Below are 27,780 nucleotides of genomic sequence, written 5' to 3' on the forward strand. Positions count from 1 at the left end.
TTTTGTTCAATAGTGATTTAAGCCTGATGATGAACACTTGGTGTTTGAAAAGCTTTGCACTAATAAATAGTAAAAACTGAGAAGCAAGAGTTATTTCTTCCTAATAGAAAACTTACATTTGTTTTATGATACCAGTAAAAGAAAAACTTCAACTCAACTTTTGTTTACTTTTGTTCTATGATACCAAATTTTACTTATGACTTGGGAAAATCTCATAGTTGAGTTAAGCATAAGTTGTGTTCTGTGATATGGCCCTCAGTCACCTATTTATTTTACTTTTGTGGAAATCAAAGTAGGTACTTCATGGTATTCTCACTAATTTTTGGTTGCGAAAAAAGTCTACGAATGTGTAAATGAAATTGTGTTTCATGAAGTACGAAGTATCTTGAATCATAGCAGCTATTGATAACCCTATTTACAAAAATATACAAAAATGTTAAGATATACGAAATTTTGCCGAAGATTTTTCATCTTAACGTTAATGTTGATAAAGGCAAATGCTGGGCATTCATCAAATATTGAAAATTTTTCAACGTTTAAGCGTATGGATTTATACAAGCTCGAAGTGAGTAAGTGTGCGTAATTTTTGTTTCGGTGACTCGATTGTAAATTTATTTCGAACTTCAAAATTTGCAGAGCACTTATCCGGAGCAATATTGCTTGCATTTTGTATGCGAGAGCAGTGGCCTATCCGCAGTCCGAATAGCGCAAATCATCGATAAAGAAAATGAAATTCGAAACGATTTTGCCAACTCGAATGGTATTTCAAATATATATCACGTGGTACAAGAGTAACGTTCTTTTTGATTTATGTATCTACATACTTTGACATCAGTTACTCATTCCAATCAACTCTAGTGGACTTTTTATCGCTTTCCTTAAAGGAATGGAGTCCACTGTTGGCCAACTTCGCACGCAGAAAAGCTCTACTATGTTTGTATCGGACTGATGAAGAAAATGTGATTTTTGAAACTCAAATTTTTGAGGAGTGTAAGTCAACATCGTTGATATATTTTACTTTTCTTCAAAACGTTCAGCTGTCTATTTAGAAATAATTTTTGCGAAAATTGTCCGCAGCTTGTAACCATTTTCACAAATTAAAAGTGAAATATGTAATTTTTCATATCTATTTATACTTACCTACTACATCTAGGGTTTGGATCAAATGTACATTCAAAATTTCCGAAGCCTGTCGCCATAGAAGTTGTAATGGAGTATCAAGTTGAACCCATCAATAACAGGCCAGCTATATACCTCTACGATCAATTAGAAGACGCGTTGGGTGAATTTTTTTTTCGTGAACAATATTTCAACAAGTAATCGCAGTAATCGCGTAATAATTTACAAATAAGAAGGCGACTCAAAATTAAAAATTTTCATTTTTTTTTTTTGTCATTCAAGTCCAAGCGCGATACGCAGAAGAGGCTCCGTTCTGCAAATGGGCTGTGATTACGTAGTACGCAATAACAAAACGCATTTAATAACCCATCTGGTTTGTGCTTACGGTGTACTTTATTTTAGTAACGGCGTTTCCAATGATTATTCGGCTGTCATCGGTACTCCTTGTTCGAAATGCCAGTTTTACGTCGGTAGAACCTATTTTCGAACGACTAGCACAGTTCAACAGTGGGGTTGTTTGTCGACATTTCCTTTCTTATGCGGTGGTAAATTTTTTTATTCACGCTACGTCGCGTCGTCGCAAATATGGTAACCAATTAGACTGACGAGGGAACTCACGCGCGCCGTCAGCGTCACGCCGATCGGGATGAAACTGCGCTTGTAGCAACCATCACTGCACCGTATACTAGACCATTTTTTCTCTGAAAAACGTTTCGTTGCGCCGCGCCGCGGTGGCATAGGCGCAGTTTTATCTTTCTCAGTCGGCAATCGGCATCTCTCATGAAGTCATGAGTAAACATTATTACGTATTTCGCAGATCTTGCATTGACATCGCCTCCGGTTGATAGTTTCCGTCACGATTGTAACAAAGATCAAACAACGTCTGCCACGAAACCGGGTTTGAATGTAGTAACTTCTGTTCCGCTAGACGTCGAAGGTCCGACTAGACCTCCTCACGAATGGCCCTGTCTGAAGTACGCGATTCCGTTGATGTTACTCATCTGCATCATGATCGTTGCTATTCTTTATCAAACGTATTCCATTATCGCGATGAAACTGAATTTCAAGTGACGATAAATTATACGAGAGGTGAAAAAAATCGATTATTTTCTCACTTCCTCATTTCTCGGGTCCCGATCAAAAATTCGTCGCACTTTATAAAAAATTTATTATAAAATACATGCGTACCTTAAATTACCATTACAATAACAATGATATATTGATCAATGTGCTACAAATATTCGACTTGCGAATTAGGTATGTTTCTTTTAGAGCCAGAGCGAAAGAAAAATAACAATTTACAATAACTTCAGAAATCATTATAGTTTGAAAATAATTATTTAGGTAAATACGGACACTCGAAATGAAAATTGAAAAAGAAAAAGAAAAAGAAAACAACACAACGATACGAAAAGATTGCTATTTAAACAAATATACGTCAACGACACAACGAAATCAATCAAAACATCAATTCTCGCTCAAAAATTATTTAGTCAAAATTTTATTATTATTAAATCGCATCGTCTCTAAACGCGTAAGTTTTTAAAATTCTGCACAATTTTTTCCCCAACACAGTCCACGCATTAGGTTAGCTACCCATTTAAAAACAAAAACAGCTAGGTACATGATTGCAAGCGAATTTATGTATATTCATTAATGGTACGTAAAATTACATTGAAATACAAAAATCGTCTCATTTGCTAAAATATATAATCAATTTTGCACATCGTAATAATCATCTTATTCGTTAGTCCATAACGATATGATCTAAATAAAAACGTATTTGGGAGAGAGAAAAATACCAACACTAAAACCAGAGAAGGGAGAACCTTACATCTTTATAATTGCACGAGAATAAATTTAATAAATTTTTATAAAGCGTTCAAATCGCCACATCTCGATACCGTTTTTTGTTTACATGATTAATTATTTAACTTATATCATTAAGTAATTTACAAAATAAAGAGTAAGTAAACTCGTTTTCTTAGATTAGCAAAAGAATCGGTGCACTTTACAGGTAAACACGTGTTACGTGGCTTGTCTAACGATTCTTTCAAAAAATCATTTAGTATTACAGGCGATGACACCACAATACGTAAATGTACATTAGAAAAATAATTTCTTAAATATGTATGCATCATGTACACGATGTTCGTTATTTGAAGGAAAAAAAAAATCAAATAAAAATTACACCATATAAACAATCGTTGAATACAGAAGAAAAAAAATATGAAGAAGAAACAAAATGTCAAATCTAATTTTCAGATACAACTAAAACTTCAACTTGAAAAAGAAAAATATTACAATAAAAATTGAATTCCTCAGCGTAAAAAAGAACGCTTGATCAAAAATTAAATTTAAAAAAAAAAAATGGTTCATATGAGAGACTATATCATACTTGGGCAATTATTTCTCATTATAAAACAGCTCTAAATACAGTAATATTGTATTATACAAGATTATTTTTCAACATTTAAATATATCGTACAAATTTCATTCATTACGTCGCGCCTTGAACCTGCGACTTCGTTGAAAACACACTTTTTTTTTCAATCGACTATTTTCAAAGAAAAAAAATAACAAACATATAAAAACGAACGAATGAAACTCAGGCTAAAATCTAGCCCTAATATAAACAGCTGAAACATCGTGATGGCCGTATCCGAGCTTTTTGGCATGTTTGAAAACTTCGTTCGCTGAAGCTGTTAAAGGCAATGGTTGTTCTACTTGGTCTCCAAGCATTATCGATAATTTCATATCTTTTTGTAGGTGTTGCAGCGGCATATTCGTATTAAACGTTCCCAAAATCATATCTGCGAAAAAGTAGAAAACATACACATTGATCAAACATATGTACGACGCGACGTAAATATCGAAACACATTTCAGTTTTTTTCACGACACAAAATATTTTCAGGAATTCCAAAAAAATGAAAAAAAACAATCGCAGTCATGAAACACTGCAGGGATAAAAAATATGGGATTCGATTAGGCAAAGACATTGACCATATCTGAGTAAATCAGATTTGATAAGTTCTGATTTGAACAGAGTCAATCATATCTATCCAAGGCCCCAAAAAATGGTGATCGGATCTGATTACACCCGGATGTCTCTTGCATGGATATTGATCCGATCTAATTAGATGCGGTGAGAAAAGTCTTCTTCTGACTAGACTTGATCATATTCATATTCAATCATTTTCCCCGCGAATATGTGAAATTACCCCAAAGACGAGATAAAATTATTGAATTCAACAAATTTATTTCAACTGAAAAAATGATTCGAATGATTTCATTTTTCGGCAAAGAGAAATACTCGTGCCAAAATATGTAGTTTTCCAATGTATTTCTACTGCATTTCTTTGCATGCGAAATAAGTGCAGAAAAGTTCTGTCGTGCGCTGGCGCTGTTTGGCAATTTTGGCAAAAGAGCTAAGCAGAATTGTTCAACACCAAGTGAATCCTTCAGCGAATTTTAGGAATTCAATCGCTGAAATGTTGCCCGATGATTGAGATTTCTTACCTGAACAATAGAATTTTTCAAAAAAATGCTGCAACCTACACAATTTCAACATTTTGAAAGAAAACTTTTACCAGTGTTTGAGAACTTTTTTCAAAAATCTGCGCATGTATCAATTTGATTTACTTCAACGTACGACACAATCAATCTGTCAGTTCATGAAATATAGCGAGACTAAGCCAAATTATTTCGTATGTACATCAAAGACGTCAGAACGTTTAATTTTATACTATCCGTGTACCTACTTTTTCGATCAAATGTCAAGAAACAAGTCAAACAGGAATACTTGATGAACATCACACACATAAAAGAAGAGAGAAAACTTTCACCTCCAAGGCACACATGCTCAATTTCAAAGATGGAATAATTAAATACCACGCACAAAAATCAATCAAACTTGAAATAAAAGCAGTAGGTACAAAGAAATTACTAAACGAATTTCAAGTCAACGAATTAACTTTTCTCGTAAGTTCGTCTTTTCGCGATAAAATGAGTTGATTTCTGTTTACTTACAATTGCCTTTATCGATCAATGCTGGGCAGGCTAAAGACGTTAATGATAATATTTCCAGAACGTCTTTTTGTTGTAAACCTGCACGATCTGCTAGAGCCATACCTTCGGCAAGTCCGGCTAGCGTAATACCTTGCATAAGTTGCAGCACTAAATTCATTTTTGAAGCGTTTCCGACTTCACCTGTGAACAAGTACAGAAAACAAATGAGTAAATTAAGCACATAGGTATAATAAAATTTCATAACGACTTGACGATAATTTTATTATATTTTCGACGGGGGTGAAAAAAACAACAACAACGATATCAACAACTAGTATCACGTCTATTTGTTGTTTCAAAATACCGCTACATGAATACCAGATTCACATTCAAGTTGGAAGACAAAAAAAAATGCAAAAACTTTTACGTACGCTTTTACAAAGGGAATTTCCCAAAATGTAATTATTCGAGTTTCATTATTCAACTTTTCGAGTCCCTTAGTTTCGTAGTGACGACTTTGACTTAGTTGTATCTAGTTACCTAATTACCGACTTGATAATAAAATTGTGACAAACGCAAGTAGCACCCCCAGTTACAATTAGTCGTATATTAACGCGTAGTCTACAAAAAAAAAACTCGTTTTCTTTAATCGTATCGCGTGCTGAGAAAATGAAACTAGGTATGAGTTTTGAAAAAAAAAACACACGAAAATCTACACCTACCTAAATAGAAAGAATTTTTTGACATAGCTATGAAACAAGATTGGCATTCGTCGAACAGCGATTTATCACCAGCTGCGAGAATTACTAAAGTGCCTTCTTCGGCTTCAACTTTGCTGCCTTGCATTTGCGCTTCCAAATAACGGCCTCCTTTGCCAGTAATGCCCTGAAATATGACAGAAACATACGTATTAGTTTAATGATACATAGATAAAAATGAAATTATATAATATTATGAAGAAATAGACACTACATAGTAGCATACCTCTGCAATATCTTGCGATGTTTCTGCATCGATACCAGTCATTTCGACGTAACTTTTGCTTGGACCCATTTCAGATAAGACTCCGCAATTTCCGAAAACCATCTTTAAAATAAAAACCATTCGAGTTAAAAAAAAAAAACACACATGAAAAGTAATAGTCAAGTATTTAGGTAGGTATATGTACTAGGTAGGCACTGGTTCAATTAGGCAAGCTCAACAAAATAAACCTCCTAATGTTTTCCAGTTCCTGAAAATTTACCACTGAAGCATATTTCAGCCGGAGAATCGAGGCTGACTGCATTTTTTTAAAAGTCGGATTTTCAATTTAAAAAAAAACACTTCACAAATTTTTTTTGATCATTTTAAAATTGCGACAATTTTTAAGCCTACCAGGAGCTTTCAGTAAAAGTATATTCTTCTCCAGCAAATTAGGAATTGCTGGAGAAGGCGTTGTAAGCAACTATCAAAGCTGATAATTTCATCCAATCGTACGTTCAATACTACAAAACAAAACAAGTTGGAAATCTCAAAATTGCAAAAAAAAAATCTTCGCAATTTAGCCTACTCAAACATTTGTGAGCACTATCAGACGTTTCCGAAGTCTTCAGCAGAAAAACATTATGAATCGAATAAAATAGCACCTTTCGAAGCATTCTGATTAGCTGAAGAAATGCCAATATTAGCCAGAGACTCCGGATCAACTTGGAAATTACCGAAATCGGTTCCGCACATTATTTCTGGCATACAACCCGATTTTACATTTTTAATATCACAATTCACAAATTTTCAAAAATTCACCAAAAACCAAGTTTGTCAGTTCAAAATTTCGTTATGAAATGCGTGGAATACGCTCTTTCAGGGAGCCAAATTTCAGCTCGCTTAGAGTGGACGGGTACATATGTACTGAGTATTAGGCACCGATTACGATTGATTTTTGTTTCTAATTTCAAGTATGTATAAGATCTTATTATTTTTTGATAAAGGTAAAACTGAATCATTGTCACAAAATGAACAATTGCACTTACTTCTTTAGCAGCTTGAGGATTCGCAACACACGAAAAAGTTATATCGGAGGCTTCAATCACATCAGAAGGGGTAGTTCCAATTTGCGCACCAGCTTTTTCGAATTCAGTGCACTGAAATCAACAAATCATCTACGTAATTATCGCAGCTTCGAACAAACGATTAGATTAAGATACATAACATAAATATGTAGCAAGAATTATTCGATTTCGAAGGTACAGAACAACATTCAATATGGACAGTTGAAAAATGAAAACATTAGTAGAATTTTCAACTACGTAGATAGTTTGTTTCAAATTATCAGAGATGGGAAATGGTTTGCTCAAACGATGACCCTCCTCATACCCTGCTTATAGTGCTCATTTTTCTAGATAGAGCCGGCGTTCTAATACCTACCGTCCTACCTACAAAAAAATTTCACACTAACAAATTTTGTAAAAAAAAAACACCATACTTCTAACTTTCAAGATAAGTAAGTAGGTACCTATATTTTAATAGTTTCCATATTTTTCAGACAAATAATATACCATACAAATTGGGCATTGAATTCACTTCATACCTGCCCTCTACGAGTAACCCACTAAAATTGAAAACAGTTACAACGAAAAATAGACAAAGATGAAAAAAAAAAAAGGATTTTCAAGACCAAAAAATCGAATTTTTTAAAAGCAATAATGATTTTTAGTTTTTTAAAAGAGGAGGTAGTTGTGGGTTACTTCGAAAACTATTGTTCGATAATGCAAAAATTCTCAGACTGAAAACAATGTTTTTAATCAGAAAAAATTGTCCCTAAAGCTCACACTAATTAACAAAAGATGAAAATTAAACACTGGTCGTGTAGACCATTGAAATTTTTCCACGGCAAAAAAGCTTTCAAGGTTGCAATCCACATGACAACTTTCAAACTTTCAAGTTTGAATTGATCAGCTGCTGCTCTCTAGGCTTCATGGTAATACTAGTAATATAAAGTTGATGAATCTTGACGATAGATGGCGTTTATAGTACGAATCATTGTACAACTTGGCGCTAACACAAATTCAACGGAAAACGCCAGTGCCAGTAGCAAAGCTGACGCTGAAGATTGTATAACATGGCGGCTAATGACAAAATGCAACGTTGTCAGCTCGTAATGCTGCGACGCTGCGAGTGAAACAGAGTAGGCGCGGTACAAGAGGGTCGAACGGTACGCGCTACGTACGCGACGCTTACCGAACTACCGATCACGTAAACCGCCATTTTCTTAGCGTTGAATAATGTAATAACAATGAGAAAAAATCACGCGGGAACGCGGCGATATAATTTAATTAGTCATAAGTATTTCTGTCCTTTATATTTGTCGCCTGACAAAACTATAGAGTCGTGTCGTGTACACCATCGATTAATTCGTTCTCGAAGCATATTATTGTAAATCGCTGATTTTGACATTTTTCTGTACGCTTAGGTACTGCAGTACTTTACTTACCCTACTTCACTATTAACCATCTCTTTTTGGGTCGATTCTCTCAGTTTCAAAGTCGGTCGCATAATATAACGAAAAGGCGATGCATTATGTGCATTGTATTATACACACCTGGAATTATTGGGGCGTCGCTCGTTGACAACAGATGTTGAGAGGGAAGAATGAGAGGGGTGGCATTTTTAAGCAGTAGCCTCTCGGTATTTGAGACAGATGAAAGCAGCACAAGTTGTAGGCTCAATTATTTTATATTACAGTCGTGATGAAAATATTACCATGGTTTCTTTAGTACCCGTACATACTTTATCAAGTTACCAACCTACCAACCTGACCTACATTCATACAAATTGATTTTGAAAAATAATTATTTGTCAAGATGTCCAATCATTTCTGTACTCCTCCCTCCTAAACTTCAATTCATTTCATCTAAATTAAATAATATTAATTTCAGAAAAGTACTTCGAAATGTTAAGGTTAACCATATTACAAGGTGACAGCCTTTTTATATCGATTAGGAAACAACAAGGGCGTTGAAAACAGAAATATAGTCTCGTTTAAAGGTCTAGTCGGATGTTTCGTCAACAATGAAAATATTGTGCCGGGTTCGTATACCGGAAAAACTACATTTTTATATGCAATTGATGTTTTGAAAAATTTCGCACAGAGCATGATTTTTTTCTAATATCTACGAGTATGCAAGATAGTTCTGTAGAAATAAAATAACTTCCGATGGATATCTTATCTTGGTAAGTTGGCACTGATTTTGAAAAATGATGAAAAATCTACAATTTTCAAGTCAACTTTTCTATGCACTTAATTGTTCAAGCTTCAAAAGTTTGAGCAGCCAAAAAAGGGATACTTTATACGTACTTAGTTGTACTTTCAATTTCCAAGAAAATCCAAGGAAATTTTGTTTTTTCTGAATAATTAAATTAATAAGGTATTTACGCGTATACTCAAATTTAAAATTTGAACTTTTTTGGTGGTATAGGTACAGAGCGAGAGAGATATGTCTCCAAAAACCTTATTTTAAGGATGCTTGAAATTCTCCTTCTAATTTTTGAAATGCTCAGGCAGTTTGCTGGAATGTAATGCGGATTGATAATATTAAGAATCTCCTCGCCACAATTTTAGAAATCATATGTATTACCTACTTGATATAAAAACTTGAAACATACTTTTTTCTCACATGAATCTTGGCGGGAGGGCGATAGAGGTAATTAAAACGTCAATGGAAAAAAATGTATCAATAAATACAGGATTTCTAATTTTTGCTCGAAACATCTCTGAAGCGAAGCTCCCCCCCCCCACACCAAAAAAAATATAAATCACACTCTACAAATGAGAAATCTTATGCTCACAAAAAAAAACAACTTGGAGTGGGGTTGAATTATTTCAATTAATATTCTTGCAACATTGTGAGATGTTTCGAACTAAAATTGGAAAGCTCAATTTTTCAATGACTTTATTCATGTGTAATACGAGACATGATTATTGAATTATTGAAAATTTTTCACAGTAAACTTGCGTATAAGGAATCACTGGAATCAATAAGACGATTTCAATAGCGGGTCCCTTCAGCTTTCGGGTCCCGTATAGCAATCACCAAGTAAGACTTTAGGCCACTTTGGAGCTGAAATTCCAGGGTGTCTACCGGAATCTTTTGGCCGAAAATCACTACATTACAAAATATTTCTAACCCCCCCCCCTCCCCTCACACAAGAACGATTTTCCATTTTTTTTTGTTGCAATTTTTCACATTGGAGTAAATACACGTTTTCATTAATTTGAAATAAATTCAATGATTTTATAACCATTGCTACATTTATTCAAGTTGTTACAACTTCTCATGTTTACATGGTGAAAATACAAAATGAGCGAACTCGAAAAATTAACAGATCAACTATTTCGATTTTCGAGAATAAAATTCTTTCAAATATGAATGATGAAGGATTTGTTTCATTTTTAGCAATGATTTTTCAGGGTGTCTAGTCCAACAAAATTTCAAAATGAAAAAGCAGGACTTTGGCAGGACATTTTTTAAACACTTGGAATTTTTCAAGATGGGGAGGGGGTGGACGAGGCAAAATTTTACATTAAAATTTTTCGCTTTCCTAATGTCTTCAAACATCCCAAGATTTTTTTCAAGCAAGCGGATGTCGAGACTCGAGAATATAATTTTATCATTTCAATTTTTGATTTTATTTTCACTTTTAAGGTTCTTTGTTACTGTAAGTCTGACTGTAATAAAATTGAGCAAATAAAGAACTTTTTTCAAAATGAAAAATTTTTAAAAAAATTAGAACAACATTTGGAAAAAATATACCAATTTTCGAAAAAGCTATCGAAAATTAGTATTTCGAGGGGTATAAAAACGTTGTTTTATTGGGTGACGAATGAAAAAGTTTATTACTTTTGCTTCAAAATTTTAACACTTCGATTATTTTACCGACTTTGCCGTGAAACGGAAAAGTAAGGTATTGTATTTGTCATGATGGTTGAGGATTTGGGTGGGGGTGGGTTTTCTTGACGTTTTGAAGTGTGCTGATCACGATAAGACATATGGCGCAAAACGAGATAAGTTTATATATATATTTATTTATATATCAATTTATGTATAAATTTGTGTCACGCTGAACTCAAAAGCTCCGAACTTTAAGTCGAAACTGATGATGGCAAAATATTGCTTTGATACTGAACTAGAGAAATTTTTAATTTGGTCGAAATCGGTTCAGCCGTTTACGAGATATGAACGTTTAAGTGTGTTTCAACGTTATGGATAAGCAGAAATTTGTGTAAACCCTTATATCTCGCAAACGGCTCACCCCCAACAAACAGATGGGGTGGTTAGGGTGTGTAGGTTGCAGATTGGTACGCCGAAGGTCGGGTGTTCGAATCCCGCGCGAGTCAAGAGGAGAAAATTTTTTGTTGATTTTTTTGTTAATTTTTTTGTTAATTTTATCCGTCCAAAATTTTTTTGTCATAAAAAATCAAAATTTTTCAAAAATTTCTAGTGTAATTTTTGTTTTAACAAAAAACATTAAGTTTTTGGTAAATAGCCAGTAAATTTTGATAATTTTTTTTTTTTTTGTTAATTAATAGTAATTTTTAGTAAATAAAATGATTAGTTATTTTTGGTGAATTACTCGTAATTAAAGTTGGTCGAAAATTTTGGTAAATTGCTTGGGTAATTTTTGGTAAATTGGTAAAGTTTGGTAAATTGGTAAAAACCTTTGACAGTAAATTACTGGGGTAATTAAAATTCGGTAAAAAATTGGTAAATTAGTGAGGAAATGTCTCGTAAATTACTGAGGTGAATGTTGGTAAATTGCTGGGGTAATTTTTGGTAAAATGGAAAATTGGTAAATTAGTGGGTAATGTCTGGTAAATTACTGAGGTAAATGTTAGTAAATTGCTGGGGTAATTTTTGGTAAATTCGTAAATTTTTGTAAAGTTGTAAATTTTGGTAAATTAATAAATTTGGGTAAATTCGTAAATTTTGGTAAATTCGTAAATTTTGGTAAATCGGTAAATTTTGGTAAATCGGTAAATTTTGGTAAATTGGTAAATTTTATTAAATTGGTAAATTTTGGTAAATTGGTAAATTTTAGTAAATTGGTAAATTTTGGTAAATTGGTAAATTTTGGTAAATTGGTGAATTTTGGTAAATTGATAAATTTTGGTAAATTGATAAATTTCAGTAAATAGCTAAATTTCAATTCTGGATAAAAATTATGCCATTAAAAACCTCTAAATTTTGGTAAATCAGTAAATTTAGGTAAATTGGTAAATTTTGGTAAATATGTAAATTTGGGTAAATAGGTAAATTTTGGTAAAATGGTAAAATTTGGTAAATCGGTAAATTTTGGTAAATCAGTAAATTTTGGTAAATTGGTAAATTTCGGTAAATTGGTAAATTGGTAAATTTTGGTAAATAGGTAAGTTTCAGTAAATAGGTAAATTTCGGTAAATAGGTAAATTGGTAAATTTTGGTAAATTGGTAAATTTTGGTAAATTGGTAAATTTTGGTAAATAGCTAAATTTCGGTAATAATTTTGTTTTTTGTCAACAATTTTCCTGATATATTATTCCACTTGTAATATGACGGTTACGTCTTCATAAGTATGCTAATTTTTATTTGAAAATCAATTTCATAAAAGTGTAATATGATGGCTACTTATGATTGACTATTTTATTTTGTCGATGTTTTCGACTTTTCGTATTCATTAAATCGGTAAATTTGGGTACTTCCGCGCATTTTGATAAATTGGTAAATTTTTAAGTAATGTCTGGTAAATTACTGAGATAAATGTTGGTAAATTACTGGGGTATATTTAGAGCAAAGTCGGTTGATCTTGCGAACTGCGCAAGATGTTTTTTTTTTTTTTAATTCAAACTTGAAAAAAAGCAAACGAGCCCGAGTGAAGCGAGGCCAAAAAAGCTTTCAAAAATTCGTGTTCCAAGAAGTAAAAAAATTTTTTTTTATGCAGGTAAGGGAGTATTTTTCTGATTGAAACTTCGAACATTTCTTGAATTTGAACAATAAGTTTTTTATACTGAAAAAGAAGAGCAAATAGCCCGAGCGAAGCGAAGGCAAAACCTTTCAAAAAAATGTAATTCAAGTTTTAAAAAAGTCAACAAATGAGCCATTTTCTACAAAATTTCTCTTGTGTGGAAAATCGAATTTTCTGCTTTTTTTCATTTTTCACTACTTTTTGAACAAAATTGCTGAAAATCACAACTTTTTCACTACTGTTACTACTTTCACTACCTGGTAGACACCCTGATCTCATAGTTGAATGCATTTCGATGGACATTTTTTTATGTAATTTTACGACACAACAGACATAAACATACGGTCAATCGATCATGAAGCATCAATGCTTGAAAATAACAAATTGTCAATCGTTAATGCCTCGCTAACCCTCCTTAAAAATCATGAAACTTTGAATCTGTTTTGAATTTTCCATTCTGCTTTCCGCTCATAACTTGGACACACTATTCGATAGCGAATAATTAAAACAACACGTTCGTAATATCAATTCACACCATTAATTCGATGATTATCGAATGAGTACATCAGGTCGTTTAGATTTCAAGTGATCTGGGCCATAGACAATTCTACATAAATAAATTTACATACATATAGCATTTCACCACTACGCTTCAACAATCACCTCGGTCGTTATTTACCGCTACACTTTGCCCATTCTATTCTACAGCGGCGAGCTCGAGTAATTTCAACTCGCAATTGCTCTTTACAGCTTCTATACTATAGATTTCAACTTGTCCAAACAAAAACAATATTGTTAATAAGTTCGCGAACATAACACAAGAAACGCGAGTTTATAAGTGGCAATGCCATCGTCGTATCGCAATAATTAATCACTGTTTGTTTCTCGATTTCAGAATAATAAGTCTGGATGTAGGTAAATTAATACCCTCTCGTTTCATTACAACACGTGCGCGTTTTTTCGTTTAATAAGTAATAATTTAACACACCTATTGATTTCATACTGTAGTACCTACTGTACAATATTCGATAATCAACGTAATTAACATGGTGAATAAATATAACGATGATCCGCTAGTGATATTTATGCAAATTTATCAATTCGCGAACGTAAAACTTTTCGTTGTGGGAAAACGGATCTTGATTTTCTGGCACAAATTTGCTGGTATTTGCGGTAAAAGTTTGCAGTACTGTCAAATTAAATTCATTCCGAGTGTTCATCATTCGAAGACTTGAAAGTTCACGAACCAAATGCAATTCCAGTGTTCAAAAGTCGTCATGTTAAGAGGTAAATAGAAATATGATCGTCAAAATAAGCAGGTATGTATGTATATACTCGTATTCGAGGATTATGTGCCTCAAGGTAGGTGCTTAGTGAGTACTAGAAATGCACACAAAATGCTCATTGTTAATAAAAACACTAATTATTATTACTAGCACTTTTCTCCCCGGTAATATATGAGATGTTTCGTCATAAATTCTGATTTTAATGATTCATATTGCAATGCACCCATATTGAAGATACGTAGGAGAATGAGCCAAAGTTTTGCTCATAAGTTCGATTCAAACTTCATAATACAGAATCAGATTAATACTTACGTATAATTCAATTTACCCAACAATAAGTCATTTTAAATAATTATTTCAGAGGGAATATTTTTTAGGAGGTACATACAAGACAGTATCAACTAGGTACGTTACGTACTACGTAGATATTCAATGAGGATGAAATTAATATTAATGAGAGTTCATTTTTTGGAAAATTTCGTTATGAGATGAGAGAAAGGGGATTGTATATGAGACTGTTTCTACATATATGTATAGTAAATATGTGATTAATACGGGAAGCTTCAAACTGATGGATGGACAAACGAACGCTATGCGGCGAAATCCATACAGGTTGGCCAAATAAGACGTTGCCATTAATGATACTTTGAAATCAGCTATTTTGATACAAAATTAACCAAAAAGCTGCACTAAAAATTATGATTTCAAAAACTTTCCAGCAGACGAAGCAGTTCATTTGTTAGTAAACACTATCAAGCGATACATATCTGGAAAATACATGCCATCGAATGGCAATAGTTTCATAACAATGTATAAATACGAAAAAATATTCCTAAAACGGATATAAAATAGCTAATCTGAGAGAGAATTTCAAAAGAAGGTAATGAAATTCAAAGAGCAGGGCTATTACACATGTCGAGCATTTCACGTCAACTGTATGTTTTCAATAATCATCTAGCCATAATTAGTCAACGAAAAATAAAAATCAAATTCAGTTCGATTTGTTAAAACATGAAACGGTTTAAATTTGACTCATCAGACATCTAGAAGTTCTGTGTGTTACAAACAAATACACGTACACGACAATTACCACAAGCATCATTTTTGTATAATTGAAGAGTGACTAGAATATTAAATGAATCAGCTACTTAAACGTGAAGATTTAGTTGAGTGAAGCAGACTAGTCTGATTTAATCAGAATAAATTCAAGTTGTTTCTTAGACAGTTATACTCATGGCGTCGCAAATTGGCATAAGTATTCTTCTATAACAAAGTTATACAGAAATGAATAAAAAAAGCTCTGTATAGCCTACCCATACCTACCTACACAGTACACACAGCAGGTAGTCCATTCATTTGATAAAAAAGGAACCAAGAACACTTTGGAGTATAACATGGTAGCGAGCACGTGGTTTAAAAAAAAACATGCCCTGCCACCATGATACATTTCAAGTATCCTCGGTTCCTTTCTGTTTCTACAAACAGGTAGTCACAAAGACGTACACACAGAGCCTAGATCGGTTTCTAATGCTGAGTTGTTTCAATGGAAACATTACAGAATCACCCTATATGTAGTATTTATAATGTTATGTAGTACGGTATGTACAATGAATATATAAAGAACGCAGACTTCACTATACAACAAAACCCAGTACAACCTATGTCATCGATACTGACTACTGAGCCAATTATTTACTAAATGCTAGTTCATTATTCAGCAATACCGATAAATATCGCAAATAATTCAATCATCAGCGAATAACTCGTGCTCTAAATTGCTATTACTAATAACTCGAATCGTGCGATAATATACGCAAATGAGCAATAAGTATATAAACGTTCTCGCATTTTTCACAGTCCGTCGTTGTGGTTAACTTCGCCTCCATCTTGTATTTTTCCACTGAGGGAAATCTCGTCAGAATTTCGCTGAATGAATCAATAACTATGAAAAATTGCAATTATTTTGTACAATATTTCTATGCTAAAAAATTGCAGGGTAGGTATTTATGTCAACACATTACACGTGCTCATTCAACGATTATATTGTGTATTTACGATATCCCATTCAGTGATTTCTCAGGTACTCACAATTAGTCACCCATGAGGCTCATGACATACGTAAAAGTAGGTAGGTAAAGGTGTAGCAGGGCACTACTCAATAAATACGCCCCATTGAGGCATTCGCATTCTCAGCTTCATACTATTGCACCGCAACACGCGGAGATTCTCGATAATAATTAACAATTCAACGTGATACTTTTCGTCGTTGAAACATCTACATGCTGATTAATCTCGTAATTACAGAAAAAATTTCCCTCGTTAATTCTCATTGTTGAATAAAATAAAAGCGACGACAAAGGTTTCTCCTTTTGTATGCTATAGGTAAGGTACTTAGTAATTTTCCAGCTGAAAAATTGTCGTCTAAAAACTTAGCCAAAGTGAATGTTTCGGTTTTTTTTCTTTTTTTAACGACAAAACTTTCGTATTTTAATTCGAAAGTTTTTTTTTGCAGTCATCGTTGAATAAGTAAATAATTTATCAAGAGCCAAAAGAGCGGAAATTAATACGGAAAGATTTTTTTCGTTTTTCAATTAAAACAAAAAATCTACTATGTACTCGGAAAAAAACAATTACAAAACTGTTTCACCACTCCAGGGTTTCGATGGAAACTGAAAACAAAAATGTTCATTAAATTTATAAATCATTTAAATAAACCATTTTTTTTGTTGTGTTTCGAAAGAAAATCAAATTATGTTTGATTATGCGAATGAATGGGTGACTATAATCGTGTCCAAGCAGCATAGTAACATTTTTTTTTTAGTTCAAAATATGATTAAGTGAGAGGGAGGAGAGGTCCTTCACCAAAAATCGACTCCTTAATTAAATTCCATCGAAATTAGACGTATAATGAAAAAATTCGATTTTATAATGTGATACATCAACATTAATCAAAACATGAAGATGTGGGCTGCATATAAAATATCAAACTCGCACTAATCTTTCGAAAAAATGAAAAATAAAATCTCGAGTTCTCGACTTCGATGGCCATGGAAGAAACGAATAACATCCCTGTCAAATTTACGTCGTAGTCGAACTTTAAAGGTCGTCGCACATGACCGTTTTTTAGCAATTCCCTCCATGCAGTCCGATGAAAAGGGTACAGACGGTGATGGAGAGAGAAAGATTCCGCATCTGTTCTCACACCTCTTTATAGCTTGGCTTGCCTTCGAAATATTTGGCATAGCGGCGAATATACGTATTACGTAAATACAATTCAAACTATCAAACTGTACAAAACACATCACGTTTTAATCATACTTATCAAGCATCGGAAAATTAACGCAGAGCAGACGTCATCAGTGCATCGTTCATTGGCCGAGTTCAAATACTGGTAATTCGGTATTTTTGTTGCTCCATTATTGCGGAAATATAAATCGTAGGTAGTACGTATTTGTAGTGAAATAACGTCAGAATACTCGTGAACCGGCGATGCGCCGTACCTATAGGTAATTCGAAGAGATGGGATAACTGATGAGATCGAATCGAACTCGATTTAATTCATAAACACCTCTACATTGTTGCCGTACCGCTGACGCTCGATTCGAGCCGGTACTGATGCTGAATTCTGAAGTGAAGCTGAACTTGAATCTGGGATGAGACGAATTTGCGCCATCGATATGCCGGCTTTCGCGTCATCTTCTACGATACACATTCTCCAACGTGGGTTTAGTTTAGGTACCTACCTATATGAAGTTATGTACTATACATATAAAGTACCTATGTATAACATATCGGCTTCGGCGGCGCTTTCATCATTTTCAACACAAGCACAATATAGGGATACGGGATAGGAATAGGAAGCTAAGCTACCCGTCACCGATGCCGCATTCTCCCATGTATCGTATCGATCTTTACCCACGTTATCGCCAACAGTGTTGCTTCTATTGAAGATGTAAAAGGTTCAAAAATCTCGACTTTCTCGATTCGCTCAGTATCTATGGTCGCTCAAATCGACCTCAATCACCGCTTCGCAAGTTGGCAAGTTGGGCGTTCCTTCTAACGCTGTAATCGATACCATTCTTCGCAGTGGTTGGAATGAATCGAACTCTCGATTCGCAGCGAAATAAGAAATAATTAAACTTCATGCGATTCCATACGCCATACTCCAAGTTTACGTATGTAAAAGTACGTAAGAATACACAGTACGTAGTACGTTTCCACGAACAGAAGTATTCCACCGCTGTTCAGCTGTTGTTGTATCACTATTCTCGCAGTAGGTAGAGGTACGATTCCACTCCACGATTCAACGTTACGACTCGAATCGTCATCCTGACGTAAATAATTACACGCAGGTCTAGGTGCTCGTCCTATTTACGCAATTACGACACCTCCATCCATTCCATCCGACATCCGTCAATCTGATCCCGGTCGCGTCGCACGATGATTTCCACTCTTGATAGTAGGTTGATTTGAAGCACATTACTCTGTAGCGATCATTACATTGGCAACACTGCGTATAGAGAAAACAACCGCCGTTGTTGTCGCCGCGCCTCCTCGAGGAAAATGCAGCAGCAAAATAGCCCACGAGAGCGCAAAACCTAACTTCGCCACACGCCATACTAACGACTGCGCGTCACCGTGTAAACAATGTAAAAACGCTGAAAAAAATACATATGTACATTTAATTTCGCTCGTTCGCTCTCTCCACTGCATTTCTTTCTCCATCCATCCAACCATCCATCTACTTATTCATTTCTCTATCTACATTACTCAATGCAAACTGTTCTCCTTACGAAATTATCTCAATAAAATCGCCGCAATCGGCCGGTACGTGCGTGTTTTTACTTTTTTCGAAACGACGTCTCACTGATGACGAAAACGACGGGAAACGTTAATTGAAAATGTGTTCGTTACGAAGATAAAGTCGAATGTTATAAATAGTTCCGAATCAGTTCGTTACGTAACGTCGAAGTCGAAAATTCGGTGCTTCATTCAAGTTTTTTTTTCAGAGATTCGAAAAAATTCCAACGATAGCGGTCGTGTTTACGGTTTTTCATACACGAATGACGAATCGGAATCGTAATAAAATAACCGCCGCCGCCGTATCTTCGGTTTTCTCATAAGGAGATAACAGGTTCGCCGCTTGGCTGTTAGCGTGTCGCATTTTCAGTACATAAGCGTACTCGACGCTCGATCAGAATCATTCCATCGCCACCTTCGTTCATCGTACGTTCTACTTACCCACGCGACGGTGGGTACTTCGCGCCGCATTTCCTCGCAACGAAGGAAACAAATGAAAAAATATAATGTCAAAACCAATTTACCATCGACTCGTTACAAAATCCGACCATTAGGTAGTATATAGTTAATATTCAATTCAATTAATACCACATATTATTTGCAAATATACGTTCTGTTTGCTGCGTGTTATTGTGAAAGAGTAGAAGTTTTGTTCTTTTTTTGTTAGTTTGTTTATCATAATCTAATCGAGCAACCGTGTCACATAGAAGATTAAATAAACCTACGTGAATTCCAATAGTATTTTTTCGCCGAATGATCAAAAATAAAGTAGAGTGGACGGTGTAGTTTCCATAATACATACGAGTATGAACTTCGAACTTGTAAAATCTCGTGAAAATTATTCACTCTATAAATTACCTTGGCTAAACGATGAACGAGCGTCGTCGTCATATACAACACGTTATACGTTTCACCTTACTGCTAGAATATTCCACTATTTATTTTCTGCATGGTTTCGTCGAAAAATGTAAGAATCACTTCGAATAATACTACGTTGTCTGCAGGTAGATCCTAGGCAAATACCGTTAAATCGTTTAATAGGCATTCAATCTCAGGTATTCATTTCTATGATGACGTATTGGAAGTACTTAATCGCAATCTTGAAACAAAAAAGATAAAAAGTTGCGTGAAAAATTAATGTAGCCTAGAGTTTTTCGAATATTAAATCATCGCTTTGAAACTGTCTCACATTTTTCGAATTCGTAAAAATTTCCACCAAGTATACATACTTAGCAGTAATATGATCATTATCAAACACGTTTTTCATTGCATGTTCAATTGTTTGTAAGTCTTCGAAACCAGGGTCAGGCCAATTCTCAAGAGATTGAGGCTATTATTCCACATTTTGCTATTCAAGGCCAGAGCTCGTAAACGTTGAACGAAGATTTCGAAACACGTTTCTGCACTTCGAATTTGTAAAATGATACTTCTTACATCCAGTAGAACCCAGCGAAAAAAATACAAGATATGATTTACGAACGAATACCTACATACTTGGACTGCCAATCTTGAAAAAACATTCAAGCAAATTAGTAATTTGGATAATCGTCCCAAACAACAAGGGACATACAAAATAATAGACCATCGTAATTTAGGCCGGAGGGGGAGTAAAGTTTGAAAACTGAAGAGATGAAATTCTGAAAACGGAAACTTGACCAGCTCAAGACAGTCAAGTATTGAAAAAAAAAAACTAGAGAGATCATTGTGCTTCTAAATATCAAAAATTGAAATCCTCTGCATGTTCAGATTGAAAATTGAAAGCTGTGTGAAAAATCCTTCGGTAAACAACTCGAATCTATGAAGATTTCATTTAACAACGAACGTAACATTTTTCAAAACAGTATGTAATTTACGACAATTGATCGCACACGAGATAGGTATTTTTTTTTAAACCGTTCAACCCATATTAATCATCGAAAATGTCACAAGTAATGATTACCGAAGAGGAAAATCTAACGTAATAAATTGTCACCAAATTGAAAAATTGAAGGAAGACTGAAACACGAAACACCCCCAAGGTTAAACCGGTCATAAAATTTTTTTCAATTTCGATTATTAGTCGAGAATTTTAACATTTTTTGTTTTACATGTTATGTGAATGAAAGTAGGTAGACACTTCAAACTGCCAATTTTTCGCTACGGTCCCACTTTCTTTGAATGTAAAAAATTATTCGCATGAGAAAATACTCGTAAAAAAGGTAATAAAATGAATTTTTCAACTCGAATTCTTTTCTTTCCATTGTTCGTCTTATAACATTGTAATTTGGCGGCTAAAAAATGGCCATTTAAAATATGTAATTCGTGTTCGGACGTTTGGGGAAAAAAGAATCTACGAAGGGAGCATACAGAATCTTTTTCGATGTTGGAAATATAAGCGATAGAACATCTGCCTCGGTTAAAAATACCGTTACTTTGCAGTGGAAAGGTAGCATTCTGACAATCGATTATTTGTACGTACTTATGATAATTATTTTTTTTATTCAAAACGATAGGGAGAAAAACGAAACACTCATCGCACATTAAACAGACAGAACTATCGCGATTACTAGAATTTTCATCAATTAATGTTTCTTTTTAATTTAGTGCAAAACATCTACAACTGATAATACCATCATCACTCATCAAATCAAATAACGTTAATAAAAATCGATCCGAAAACCCAGAATCAAGATAGTGAACATTCGTTACACCAATAATTTGAAAAAATTCTCTCAAGTAATATGAAAAGATGAGTAAGGTTTCTCGTTGATGAAAAGAAGAGAGAAATGACGTTTCGATAATCTTCGTTCTTCTTTTTATTAATCTCTTTTCTCGACTCGAAATCTTCTAATTAAAAAAGAAGAGACAATTCTATCCTATTTAAAAATTCCATTTTTTTTTTTCAAGGATAAGAAAAATACAAAACAATCTCGATATCATCTTACATTCGTCAAATTTTTTCAATTTCAGAACTAAGACTCGGGTATTGACTTTTTTTTTCACCAACGGATTTTTGTTACAGGTGAAAGAAAATCTCAACGGTGATAGGCGGTCGTTACGCGGGATCCAACATGAACACCATAAATTTAAAAATTTCGTCAACTAGTCGAATAGTAATATTCATGCTGATGATGCTGTATCATCAGCTAGCCATAGGCAGTGGCACGTTTAGTTCAGGAGTCAAACAACAGGACGATGACAGCCATCCTGTTTCCGGTTGTAAATACACGTATCCTATATACAAAACAGCTACGTCGAAAATCGATTTGATCTCGTGTCGTAACATGGCCGCCAACGATGTACCAATGTACAAAAACGTCACCAAAATGGAGCTAATCAAGATACCGTTAAGCGTGCTGAATCATACTGAAATACCCAAAGCTATACAATCGGACGAGGTCGATTTACGTCAACTGTACTGGACCAAAAGTCACATCAAAATCATCCAAAGCGTAACCATACCGTCCTTAAATGAACTAGATCTGAGCGGCAACACAATTCAAGAAATTCGCGAAGAATCTTTCGAACCTATGATAGCGCTATACAAGCTCAACATTTCACATAACTCGATCGAAAAACTGCCCGAAAAATTATTCGCTCGAACCTTCCCGTTGAGAATATTCTCGTTGAGCCACAACCGTCTGAAAATCCTACCGGGTGACATATTCGATAATCTGTATCATCTGGAAATTCTGGACTTATCCAACAACGAGCTGAACTATCTTCGCGAAGATACTTTCTTCAATAATGTCAGATTGACCCATTTAGATTTGAGCAACAACAAACTTAACAGCTTGCCGGAGAAAATTTTCCATCCGCTGGCCTCCTTACAACATTTGTCGTTGCAGAATAACGTACTAATTCATCTGGAATCGCAAACTTTCTCCAAGCTGTATTCGCTGATGATACTGGACGTCGGTAAAAATCCTTTGTGGACCTTGCCCAACACGCTTCTGCCAACTAACAACACACTATTCATATTAACCATCTCGCATACAAAACTGGTCAAAATTCCTCCGTCCGTGTTCCAAAATCTACGCAATCTTCGTAAATTGTATTTATCGGAAAATCGTAACCTTCAAAATTTACCCAACGACACGTTCGACAATTCGGCAAATCTCAAGATAATCGATTTTCAAAACAACAACTTCACGCAGCTACCTCACACCGTAGTCAATCTCGTTCCGGACGAGTTACTTTTGGAAGGAAATCCTTGGCCTTGCGACTGCACCGTACAATGGATCATAAGTTGGATCAAAAGCTTAGCAGAAGCCAGCAACAACGTTCGTCTGTCATCTTACTGTAATTCAACCGATAAAGATCTCATCGAAACTGTATCAAGAATGCAATGTAAACCGACCATCTTACGAATTTCACCGATCACCTATCAACAACTCGAAGTTAAGGTGCAACTCGTCTGTCGAGCGTACGCTAATCCTCGACCGCTCATCAGCTGGGTCACACCGAACGGATTAGCTTTCATTAAATCCGAAAGCGCCGTTGATCTGTTACAATATCATCCCACTTTCGAAAAGTATCCACATTTAACAAACGAAGAAAACATCTTTCTTCATGAAAACGGAGATTTCGATATTAAAACCATGACAAGAAGCGACGCAGGCGAATATTTATGCATAGCAACCAACAAAGTCGGCGAAGCTTTTGCCCAAACTAGGCTGTACGTCGATCCCAGCATCATGCAAAGGATCAAAACTGGAAGTCTGATTTGCGGTCTTCTATGGATCAATGGATTTCTTCTCTTTTCCGTCGTCTATATACTGATTCGCAAATGCACCAAAAGGTAAGATTATCTTTACACAATACTTTCATAGAATTACGACGGTAGCATATTTACCCGTATCCCCCCTCCCTCCATCCCACTCAGCATCATAACCTATCATCTCCATCGACCCTTTTTTCATACCCAGCACTCAAAAAAACCAAAACGCGTCAACTTCTTTTTTCGAAAATCATTTCACGAAGAAATTATATCATCAGTCATCACCTCCTTCTTATATTATCATCTCTCTTCCCATTTCGCTTTACTAATTACTGTACTGTTTTCTAATTATACGTAGATATTGTTCATGCTGTTCTGTACCGACGCATGAACCACCTCAAGATACAAATTCGGTCAATCTAAAAGAAATTCCATCAACTTCTTAAATTTGCACTTCGCCAACAGCATATTTTATGCTTTAATTTTTTTTTTTTTTTTCAATATTATCTTATGTAACCTGGATATATTTAATAATTAGTGTCAGTGGAAGCTTCGAAGACGCGATATAGAAAATATTTCCGTTACATTATTAATGTATATAATGTAATAATGTACAGATGAGTTACTTGTGATATTGAAGGAGGAAGAAGGGGGTAAAAACAGCGAAAGTATGCAGTCGTGTTCAGTTACAACCTTCGAGAAGAATTTCAGAAAAAATGATACATTTCAGGAGCAAGAAATTTTTTTTTCAATAGATTGGGCAAAATTTTTACAAGTTTTTGGATAATTTGGTGACAAAATTCGAAGGGATGTAGCTATAGTCATAACCATTACTCCAGCTTCCGCCGCCACTGCTTATTACTCCCAGTTTTTCGTTCCTTCAAGAATAATGTTATTTTAAAATTATTTTCTAGGTATCTTTAAAACACAGTTTTCATGTAATATGATAATTTTTCTCGTCTAATTATAATAAATATCCTGTATATTTTTTTCTATTATTTCGTTTAATAATTTTTCATTCACTTGCTGGGCTGCTAGCATTTTCATCGAGGATAATTTTTGGTTCGAACATCAAACTGTTCAATTTTCTATATACAATTCAAAATTCAAAAAATTTGTCACGATTAACGAAATACGTCCCTTTAATTTATTAATCACTTTCGAAATGGTTAAATAATTACTGGTTAAACGTGGCTAAATGCCAAATAAGAACTGTTTAGCTGACTTTTGTCACCTTGCTTATAGGGCAAAAGAAGAGAAAAAGAAACGAAGAATGCACGAAAACATGGACGTATACAAATCGCAACAAATTAGTAAACTACGAGAGCGATGTAAAAATCAAGTAAGAATTGGTCAAAATTTTTCTTAGAAATAGACTCGGCTATATTTTTGATCGTTACCTATCTTATTCGAATTATATAGATGAATCGGATAAAAAATAACTGTTCTATTCAAGTAGAATGGATGAAAGAAAATTATATGGAATTCGTGAAAAACGCTCCTCAAGATCAGCATAGCTCTCATTTAGCAGCACAATATAACCAACAGGTCGGTACAATTATTCATGATTAATTACGTCTAATGAAAATTAACATATGAATTTGTACTACCGTTGATTACAAAAAGCGAAAAAATACTCCCAACTTTTTTCAGCTAAAAAATTGATATACATACAACTTGAATTTCACAAAAATTTTCAAGAGAAATTTTAGCTATAGGTAAGCGTGAAAATTTTTCTGTAAAAGGATCAATTTTTCAAACAGCAATCTCGAATGATTCTATTTTCTCGAATTTTTGCATTATAAAAGAATGAAAAGAATACGTAATTCTTCCACACCGGAAATTAAAAATTCAATAGTACGTATTATCGTTGGGATGTCTTGAAAGTTGATCTTTGACAAAAAATCATCGTGAATATGAGACGTAGCCTAGTTTTTTATTGCACGAGGCTATCTCATTGAAAATTCAGATTTTCAAACGATGCGCTAAAGGAAATAATGCTCAAATAGTATTTCGTTCGCTTACTTTCTCTCCATCAGTCTTTTAAAATTTGAACACCTATCTCTCTTTCTAGCTATTAATTTACATTTACAGATGAGTGAAATACGCGAATACTATTTGATTCAAATGCACAAAATTCGGGAGCATTACGAACAACAACGTAGCCTGATTTTGGAATTTAGTATCAACGAAAATGTAAGCCAAGACGCGAAAATGAAACCTTGCCGAACGACAGCCAGCGGCGACATGTTAGTCAAAATGGAAAACGGCAATATTTCTTCAGCTAGTATCATAGCTCCAGAAGAAGACATATACAAATACAACGACGCCATGAAGAATGAAATTAAAAAGCTCACGTCGTTACGCAATCTGCACGAGGTATTTTTGGACGGCGACAAAGTGAAAACCATGAAATGCGAGTATCCCGAACACACGGATCATTTCGATTTCGTACCTAAAATACTGAAAGATGAATTACGCAAAACCGATCACGAAAATGGGAAGCTGAAAATGTCTCCGAGTCCGGATTGCGGTGAAGACGATGAAGACGAAAACACCACCATGTTACCGGCTAGGTTTCCTGATCATGAATAATGTCAACTACATAGGTAATTACATTATGTTTTCAAAGGTACTTTCTCTGGTAATTTGACTGATCGATCACACAGTTTAAAGTGTTGTTGTTATTTTGTAAAGTATTTTCTCAAAAACGAGTAGACTGATTTATATTGTCATTAAGTTATATCTAAGTTAGTAGCCAGAGTACGCATTTATTTTCTCATTTCCATTTCGTTATTTTCAGTTACATACAATGATTATAAGTTATTTGAGAAGGAATTATTCCATACTTCCAAAATGGCTTCCTATAATTTGTTTTTTTTTAAAAATTATTTATTGCCATGTTTCCTTAATCTCTTGCCTTTCGATTTTTGTTTTCAATTAATCAACAAAATTATCGCTTTAACGTATTACGTCTATCTTTACGTTCAATTTTTTAATTTTGAAGCCAAAGATTCACAAGAAAGTTAAAACTATGCGAGTTGCGTATCAAAGTCAATTTTCAGCAATTTCGAGTAATCCTCGATTATGCGGTTTTTTTTTAAATACTAAGGTATTTATTCTTGCGTTATTGTCATTGTAAATTTTACTACTTAAAATAATATTTTTAAATTGTTTATACGCTAATCGAACTAGTCATTTTTACATACCAATATTCTTATATATTTATACGTTTTATTTTTTCAATGTGTTTTTATTTATTTTAATTTTTTTCAAATGTTTTTTCTTGATTTTATTATACCTAAGTGCGATTTTTTCCAAGCGTGTGAAGCTCTCATGATTTTTTATTTCATTATGATTTTTAAAAACTTTCCTCATTTTTGTACTTAAACGAAATGTAAAAGAAACATATATCATTCCAATACTTATTGAAGTAAGATAATTTTCATGAACATTCCTCATAAACCATACCTATCTTTTTAGTAACATAATCATAGGTTACAATATTGATCTCAATATAACTCCTGGCGATCGGGAGATATTACAACCAAAGGACATTAATATAATAAACATTATTACGTAGATCTGATTACATTACTGCAACTATTTGATCTGATTTATACGGACAACTACTTGATATTTATTTATATTTTTTTGATTTTTGAAAAATATTGTAATTGCATTCGTAAAAAAATACAGCGAATAAATAATAAAGATTTAATGCCAAAAGACTCGACTATAATTTTCGAATTCATGCGAAGTGGTAAAACTAAAGCGACCATTTGAGAAAATGGTAATTTTGAGAGAAAAAGGTCATCGAACTTCCGCTATTTGAAATCTCAGAATAATCTTCATAATTCGAAGAACTGAAAAATAATATATGATTGTG

The 27,780-nt window shown here is 34.1% G+C and overlaps 2 protein-coding genes and 1 long non-coding RNA gene across 5 annotated transcripts in view; 2 read left to right on the forward strand and 1 right to left on the reverse strand.

The window, feature by feature from the left end:
• Nucleotides 1-139: 139 nt before the first annotated feature.
• LOC135832084 (uncharacterized) lies at nt 140-3,164 on the forward strand. Of its 2 annotated transcripts, XR_010556273.1 has the most exons (4): nt 140-565; nt 637-783; nt 885-990; nt 1,154-3,164. It is a non-coding gene; the product is annotated as an uncharacterized LOC135832084 (long non-coding RNA). The 2 variants fall into 2 exon arrangements; XR_010556272.1 differs by having other exon boundaries at nt 637-990.
• Ndf (Nucleosome-destabilizing factor) overlaps nt 2,271-27,780 on the reverse strand; it is a 34,092-nt gene continuing 8,582 nt past the window's right edge. The window contains exons 8-12 of the mRNA XM_065345073.1: nt 7,139-7,249; nt 6,114-6,215; nt 5,852-6,014; nt 5,151-5,330; nt 2,271-3,932 (exon numbers count right to left, since the gene is read on the reverse strand). Of these exons, the coding sequence (XP_065201145.1) occupies nt 3,733-3,932; nt 5,151-5,330; nt 5,852-6,014; nt 6,114-6,215; nt 7,139-7,249 (756 nt within the window). The 3' untranslated portion in view covers nt 2,271-3,732. The remainder of the gene's footprint in view (nt 3,933-5,150; nt 5,331-5,851; nt 6,015-6,113; nt 6,216-7,138; nt 7,250-27,780) is intronic.
• LOC135832081 (leucine-rich repeat neuronal protein 3-like) lies at nt 13,834-27,620 on the forward strand. Of its 2 annotated transcripts, none has more exons than XM_065345072.1 (5): nt 13,834-14,393; nt 22,194-23,972; nt 25,137-25,233; nt 25,314-25,439; nt 25,986-27,620. In XM_065345072.1, exons 2-5 carry the CDS (start codon nt 22,243-22,245, stop codon nt 26,484-26,486), a joined length of 2,454 nt encoding a protein of 817 aa, XP_065201144.1. In that variant the 5' UTR covers nt 13,834-14,393; nt 22,194-22,242; the 3' UTR covers nt 26,487-27,620. The 2 variants fall into 2 exon arrangements, with proteins under 2 accessions (XP_065201144.1, XP_065201143.1); XM_065345071.1 differs by lacking the exon at nt 13,834-14,393 and adding an exon at nt 14,450-19,746.

The sequence above is a fragment of the Planococcus citri genome, chromosome 1 (assembly GCF_950023065.1).
Source record: "Planococcus citri chromosome 1, ihPlaCitr1.1, whole genome shotgun sequence".
Taxonomy (NCBI): Eukaryota; Metazoa; Arthropoda; class Insecta; order Hemiptera; family Pseudococcidae; genus Planococcus; species Planococcus citri.

What these genes read in the sequence shown, in the direction of transcription:
- LOC135832081 (XM_065345072.1), top strand. Translation starts at nt 22,243, where the DNA reads ATGAACACCATAAATTTAAAAATTTCGTCAACTAGTCGAATAGTAATA. An exon ending in GAGAGCGATGTAAAAATCAA is followed by an intron (nt 25,234 to 25,313) that starts GTAAGAATTGGT and finishes CGAATTATATAG; the next exon opens with ATGAATCGGATAAAAAATAA. An exon ending in CAGCACAATATAACCAACAG is followed by an intron (nt 25,440 to 25,985) that starts GTCGGTACAATT and finishes TTACATTTACAG; the next exon opens with ATGAGTGAAATACGCGAATA.